At 48.5% G+C, this 7,560-nt stretch overlaps 1 protein-coding gene across 1 annotated transcript in view; it reads right to left on the bottom strand.

The window, feature by feature from the left end:
* Positions 1-7,560, bottom strand: part of znf608 (zinc finger protein 608) — a 69,742-nt gene that overhangs the window by 11,739 nt on the left and 50,443 nt on the right. The window contains exons 3-4 of the mRNA XM_008287707.1: positions 2,215-4,648; positions 6-453 (exon numbers count right to left, since the gene is read on the bottom strand). Coding sequence (XP_008285929.1) covers positions 6-453; positions 2,215-4,648 — 2,882 coding nt within the window. The remainder of the gene's footprint in view (positions 1-5; positions 454-2,214; positions 4,649-7,560) is intronic.

Genomic DNA, 7,560 nt, shown 5'->3' on the forward strand with positions numbered 1-7,560 from the left:
CCTACCTGGGTAGTTGTGGACCAGGGTCGGGGACACCCCTCGGTAGGAGCCCCCGCCGCCCTCACACATGGCCAGGTACGGGGGGTAGGAGGAGTGCTGGTACTGGATGTAGGGCTGCTGGGGGGTCATGGGAGGCGACACCGCCGCCCGGGCGCTCTGCGACTCCTCGGCCAGGCCTCCCATCGCCTCCTGGCCCGGGTCCTCCAGCGCCTCCAGCCGCTCCGGGTCGTCGGCGTCGATGGCGGGCGGGAGGTCGTGGGCTCCCCTGGACTTTTTAGCCTCGGCTCCTCCTCTATCCCCTCCCCCTGAGGTCATCTTGGCCCCGGCCGGCTCCACGGTAGCGCCCCACTCTTTCCCAGTGTCAGCTTCGCCCTCCTCGGCCTCCTCGCCGTGCTGAAGCTCTGAGTATTTGCTGTGAGCGAGGCGGTGAGCCCAGGCCGGGCCGTCTGAGGGCTAAATCGATGGGGACAAGAGTTGGTGCGAGTCGCAGTGTTTCCCCTATAATTCTTTGCTAACAGAGGTGGATGGGAGTCGTTTTGGGGTCATTTCAGCTCCGCGTCTCTGTCCCGGTTTAACAGCTTTTTTTCCACATTACGTCTAAATATTTTGGTGTTACTGTTTTAGCGTTCTGATTCTGTGTAGCTGGGGCCACCGCTGCTGATCGAATATAGAGGAAACACTGAGTGAACAGAGCCTTAGACAGAGCGCCTATCACTGGCTCTGGGTGGGATGCTGATGGAGGATGACGACGTTTGGACAGCCGGCGGCCGGTCGGAGGTGGGATGTCCCGCTCAATGAACCAAGACACACATGATCAAGTGCAGAATTCAGGCCAACCTCAAGCTTTTCACATGACCCGGCATGGACAGCGGCTTCGCTAAAAATCTGTACAAGCTTTCGTATCAAAACCAACACTTAACGTAGAAGAAGGGTTCACACATTTCTTTCATTAATTCCCACTTTAACCCTCTGAACCTCCCCCAAAAAAAACCTGCCGGCAGGTTTGAAACGCATGTTTCTCTGAAGAAAAAAAATAAAAAGGCTAAAATTACACCATTGACTATAAAAACAGAAAGATTCGTCAGAGTTTCATCTTTCTGACAGGCCTTGAACTCCTCGTCTGAAATGTCTTGTTCTGTTGGGAAACCAAACCTGAGGTTAAAATTGTGATATTTCATTAAAATCACAATCGTGTCTCATTTATGTACACAGTGAATAAACTTTAATGTTCAGTTGGAGCTGTTTCATGATCATCTCGGAGGCTTTCGTTGTGCTGCTGTTCAAGTAGGGACGTAAATGGTCGATTGTTAATTGCAGCTAATAATTTAATCAAATGAAAAATATTAAACAATAAGGCAGAAAACAAAAGACATGCATGTCAGAAAATGTGTTGAGGTGAAGTCATGTTATCTTGAAAAATCTCTTTTTTTAAATCGTCAAAATTACATCAGTTATCAGCCAGAAAACAGAATCAGCAGGTTTTCAACTTCCAGACAGTCCTTAAACTACTCATCTGTGACTTGTGGCTCTGTTGGGAAATTTAACCAAATCCGAGCTTAAAAATGTGATACTTCATCGAAATCACTTTATTTTACAGTTAAAAAATCACCAAAAATAAACCCTTCGCTCAAACCAGACTTGGCAACAAAAGGAACAATTTTGTGTTTCTCAGGAAACCGTGAAGCCGCGATGGACTCCGCTGTGACCAACAGTCATGTGACAAGAATTCAGGGAGTTTTTGGTTGAACTGCAGGCTGTGCTTACACAGAGCAGAGACATAAACAAGTTAAAAATATGTTTTGCTGCAGTACTAGTAACACCTGTGGAGAATGTCGTGCATGTTGTTTCCAGGTTTTTACCAATTTTTGTTGATAAATAATCCAGAAAATGTAGCTCAGTTCTCCACAGAAGTGCAGGACATCATATTGCAGTGAAAAATGAGCCCACGTTGTGACATAAGCAAATAAAAACACACCCAGAAACTTGCCTGGAGTTCAGAGGGTTAAACATCAAAAACATGTGCATCCATCAAATCAAACGACATGACTGGAGTCGAAGTACAGCACCACAGAAGCCACACGGTCGTTGATATTAGCACCTATCGGTTTTAGCTGTACACAATTAATCTCTTTGCGACACCCACAGCGGTCATCAAAGCACCACAACAACAGCATCAGCGGCGGCGGCGGGTTATAGACAGAGGGAGAAACTTACACTGGAAAAGGAAACATTTGAGTCCAGATCTGTCTGACTGTTTGGGTTGTGGAGTGATGAAGAAGAGGAAGAGGAGGGCGACTTGATGTCATCGCAGTCTTTGATTGAGGCCGGGTGCTGTTCCACCACGCCGCCGTGCACCGCCTTCACGCCCAGACCCTGTCCCCTTTCTCCCCTCTCACTCATCTCCACGTAGGACAGGACGGGTTTGGGGCAGCAACCTTTAGCACCGTCGGCACCTTTACCGAGCATGGGTCCGCTGGCCGGACCCCCGACCATGTGTTTGACCTCGTCACTGTCTCTTGTCCCCCTCTGCTTGGGCGTCTGGTCGCAGCACTTGGAGGCCAGTAACAGTTTCTGGTCCATGTAGAGTCCTCTGGAGTACTGGCCGTAGTACAGCGACTGGGCCAGCGCTGTCTGGGTCTGACTCATAGCCAGCTGCAGCTGAGACTGAGGCGGTCCGTCGCCTTTCTTTGAATCCGAGAACTCGTGGGCGGAGCTCTTATCGTCCTCTTTTATCTCTTCTTTCCTGTCTTTCCCTTTGCAGTCGTGGGAGCTTTTGTGGAAAGCGACGCCGCTGCTGTTCTGCCGGTCCGACTGCATGTAGCCCTGCAGGTAGTAAGGCTCGTAGCCGTGGTAGTACGGGGACTGGGGGTCTTTTGGGGCTGACGGCGTGGGCGGGGTTTTCCCGGAGTTACCGTGGTTGCTGTTGGAGCTCACCTCAGAAGAAGCCGATGAGCTGGACTTGGATCTGAGCCCGTCGGAGCGACACTCGGAGGATCCCCCGTCGTCCCCGGCATCAGAGATGTCGGAGTAGGCGGGGCTGTTGTTCTTGCTGCCGCTGTCTGCCGTCCCCAGGCAGCTACCGCTCGCATCAAGCCGTGATGAACCACCGATGGAGGGACTTGGGGCGTTATCGGTGAAGGTGTAGACCTTGTCGGCCTCGGCTCGGATGCTGGCCATTCTGCTCTCCTGGCTCTCTGTGAGTCCGTTCATTACGTCCTGCTTGCTCAGGTGCTCCTTCAAAAGGCTTCCAGAGATTTCCTTGACACCCATTTTGGATCCGCCGCCACCGTCTTCCATTTTGATCCCGCTGCTGTCGCCATTTGGCGTCCTGGTTGGCGCATCTTTGTTGTGTTTGTCCTTCAGCCTCCGTTTCTCCTTCTTCCGGGTCTCCTTGCAGGTCACCAGGGTTGCTTTGACGAGGCTTGGCTCCACAACGATGCTCAGCTTTGGTTTGATGGGTTTCAGTGGGAGGTTTTTACTGGTGAGGCCGACGGCTGCCATTGGAGACGGCTGCTGGGAGGTGACCGGATCTGAGGTGCCGCTCGGATACGCCGTGTTGGGTATGGCGATCAGTTTGGGCGGAGCGGGTGCCGGAGCGATCGGCCGGTTGGTCCTGGACTTGGACAGCTTCTCGACCTTCCCGTTGGCCTTCTTGCCCTTGTCGCAGGCTCCTCCCTTCTTTTCGATCAAACCTTCGGCCTCCAGTTTGGGCATCTCCACCGAGGAGTTCCTGTCCGGGACCATGCAGTTCTCGAGAACCACGGTCATGTTGGAGATTATGGGCAGGTTGCTCAGGTCGTCAATCAGGCCATCTTTCAGCAGCGAGGTTCTTCTGGTTTTGGAATTGGCGGTGGGGCTGTGGTCGGTGCTGAGCAGCAGCCGCCTGTTCTTTGGAGAACCCACCGTGGTCACCTTGTACAAGGGAGCAGGTTTCTTCGAGGAGCTGTTGGTGCTGCTGTTTGTCTCCGAGAGGTCATACGTCATGTTGTTGATGCCGTCTTCGCAGTCGGAGAGTCGCTCCTCGCTCTCCCCGTCCTTCATGGGCTCCAGCTCAGGCTTCCTCTGCTCCTCAGCCTCCAGGTGTGCATGCGTCTGGTGGTATCGCAGGCCGTTGATGTGCTTGTAGCGTTTAGTGCAGTTGGGATGGGGGCAGTCGATAAGGATGGGCGGGGGAGGCGGTGAGGAGCCACAACCTCCTCCCGGATCCATGAACGAGGGGTCAGATTTGCCCTGCGGTGTTGACGGGGCGCTCCGGGATTTCGCCCGGATCCTCTTCCCGTTTCCGTTTTTAATGTCGTCCGAGGAGACCAGGCTGAGGTCCAAGTCGGCCGGCGGCTTGTTCTTGCGCTTCCCGGAAGAGAGGGAGGAGGCACTGTTGGCCGGTTTCACCTCCTCCACGGTGAAGAAAGACGGAGGCGCTCGGCAGTTGCTGTTGATGAGGTTCAGGCTGCCTCTCCTGCCCTTGCTGTGGATGGGGGGTGCTGCTCCGGCGACGCCACCTCCGCGGCTCCGGTGCTGCGATAGACCCCGGACTTTGGCGGCGGGCGTCGGATCCACGCAGGGCCGATCCGCCATTGCCATTCGCATCCGCTTCCCCCGACCTCGACCGCCGGGCAGCTCCGGGTCGCTGGAGGGAGACTCGCAAAACCTGAACAGAAGAAGAGAAAATAATAGAAGAGAGGCGCTTTTTATTAATGAAGGCGTAGCATTAATTGGGCGTTAATAACTCTACAAAGCTGTACATTTAACAGAGACATGATTCTTTGCCCTATTTTCCAACCTCAGCCCATGACCTTGTAAAAAACTGAAAATATCACCCAAAATATAATTAACATTACTTTTGATATACATACAGGCGGCAAAATAATTTAAAAAATGGAAAAACAAACAAACAAAAAAAGGCACAGAAAACACACAAAAAGAAAAAAAATTGACAAACACAATAATAAAAAGAAGAAATACAAAAATATACAACAATAATAACACAAAAATAAATTGATCACTCCCCACACGACTACAAATCTTTTTAATTCTTTGTTGTTTGTGATTTGGCTGACACTCGGAGGATGTTTTTAAGATAATATCAAGAAAACAGGTTTGAAATAAGTCAACAAACGACGTTTCTCATGTTGGTGACCGATAGCGTTGTGTTCTGATCTGTTCTAACAGTGACGTTCTGCACAGACTTCGTGAGTAAAATGCTTGTTTGTTTGGTCTCTGTGTTTTCATGACTGTTTGATGAGACCAAATCGATCAACCAATCGATCGGTCGAGCCGAACGCCGCAGCGTCAGTACAATCTTTGCGGTTTCATTTTTGTTTTGTGTTGTGCTGCGACAGATTCTCAAATCCCGTCTTCTCGCTGTCGTTCTCGAAAGATCCTCGCCGACGTGTTCGTCTTGTCACCCAAACTGAACCCCGCCGTCAGACGGATAAACCTCGGAAAGATAACGGATTCGGGGCTCGTGTGAACCACTTCACCCAGACGTCGAGCATAAAAATTGATTTTTTTCTGTACAAAGCCTGCTCCTCTTTTGATAACATGAAAAAAAAAAAAAAAAAAAAGCCCTGTTCAATCCGCAGTTATCTCTGTATTTGATACGGAGACATTTTGTATTCGCTCGCCGTCCCTTCGACTTTGAAGTCCTTTGATGCTGTTTACCACGGCACCTTGCATCTTAACACTGGAGATGCTTTTCCGCGCTCGCACATTGTTATTTATATCAGAAACCTGTCTGCTGTGATGAGGAAAACTTTGCATTTATCCACATTCCTGAACCCTTAATGCATTAATTATGACACCTTATCGCAGCCCTGGTTGGTGTTGAACTCTCAATGGATGAATTCTGACCTTGGAAAGACTGTTTTTGGGTATTAATCACCTTATTAATGGAGGAGGCTGCAGAGCACGTTGACACCAGACTTTCTTGTCCCCCTCTGTGATTTCACAACGATGATATCTCACTTCTCCTGTGATGTTTGTAATTGCTTTTTTTTTTTTACATCCCTGAATGTCACCGATGCTGCTGCAAAAACAAGGCAGCTGAAATTTCTACAGATTTCCTTTTGACATTTCAAGGACGTTTGTCGCCTCTCGCGTCACGTGTTTTTTTTTTAAAGAAAATGATATTTTTAATTTGATGTTTTGGTTGCGGCTTCATTCAATAATGAATCATCAAAGTGGAAGCGTTTTACTCCCATTGATCCGTATAATAAAACCACGTTTGGCGACCGCTGACAGACAGTGACAAGAGTCCAAATGAAAAAAGCAATTTAGCCCCCGCTTCCTGAGATTAAGCCGTAATCGCCATGACAACAACCATTTACATACAGGAGCAATAATTGAGAGGTTTCAGCCGAGCGAGGAGGGACTGTCACATTTTCCACTTGGCAATTACAAAAAAAAAAAAAAAGAAAAAGAGAAAGAAAAGCCCGCTCTGCGTTAGTGAAACAGTCGGACAGAGAGCGACTCTGTTAAATCTCATCAGCTGACAGCCAGTTTGGCCTCTTTTATCATTTCAGCAACATTAAAGCTCTTTGAAGAAATAAGTGCTCTTTTCAGCTGATCAAATAAACAATCAGCAGCAAATAAAGGCCAATGAGGACGACAATAAAACGCCATCGATCAAAGCGGGGGAAATAAGCCGAGCAGGAGTGTGCTGGGAAAATTACACAGCGCTCTCCCCGTCATTAAAATGTTTTCATGGCTGGATTAAGAATTGATTTTGAAATATAATTTTTTCGGCCCGACTTCACCTGCAGATGGATGTTCACGGCAAGGCCAAGAAAAAACCAAACCGTGGTCGCAGCGAGCAAACAGATGTTTAAAGGACTGGAATTCATAGTAAGAAGCAGCTCATGGTGACTGTATTAGACGCTGCACTTACAGGAAAAAGGGTTTTTAATATTAATATTTCATTACATCATTTTAATCGCCTTTTTCTTTTACAGCAGTTTACAAAAAGAATGTCAATTAATTAAAAATCCAAAGTGCAAAATAAGTGATTGCATTACGGTATAAACATCTGTAAAGTGATTCACCGAATTTATTCTGTTTTATTTGTATTTTACCAGGAAGTCCCTTGAGATTAAAATCTCTTCCTTTTTGCAGAAGACCTGGTTAAGAGGGCGATCCAGTTATATACAATTATACTATTTCAACTCAGGTGCAGGAAGTTGGTGCCAGAAGTCACATAATTAGTGAAGTAAAGATCATCTGAGGTCAGTGAATGAGTCTCAGTGATGGTAGCATAAAGACTCCTGGATCTGGAAGGTCCAGTCTCTGGTGGATCAGAACTCCTGGATAGAACCACACCATGAAGACTGAAGAACCCTCCAAGAACTCTGTGGAAAGGTTGTTGAGAAGCTTCAGTCAAGAGACGATACAAGAACATTTACAAGTTACTGAAGATCTCTGGAGTCCAGTTAAATCCATCATTAAGACATGGAAGGAACATGAGTAGATCTGACTGGAGCAGGACGTCCTCAGAGACTGAGTGACCGAGCAAGAAGGAGACTAGTGAAGGAGGCCACCAAGACTCCTATGACTCCTCTGAAGGAG

The sequence above is a fragment of the Stegastes partitus genome, unplaced genomic scaffold (genome assembly GCF_000690725.1).
Source record: "Stegastes partitus isolate 25-593 unplaced genomic scaffold, Stegastes_partitus-1.0.2 Scaffold515, whole genome shotgun sequence".
NCBI lineage: Eukaryota > Metazoa > Chordata > Actinopteri > Pomacentridae > Stegastes > Stegastes partitus.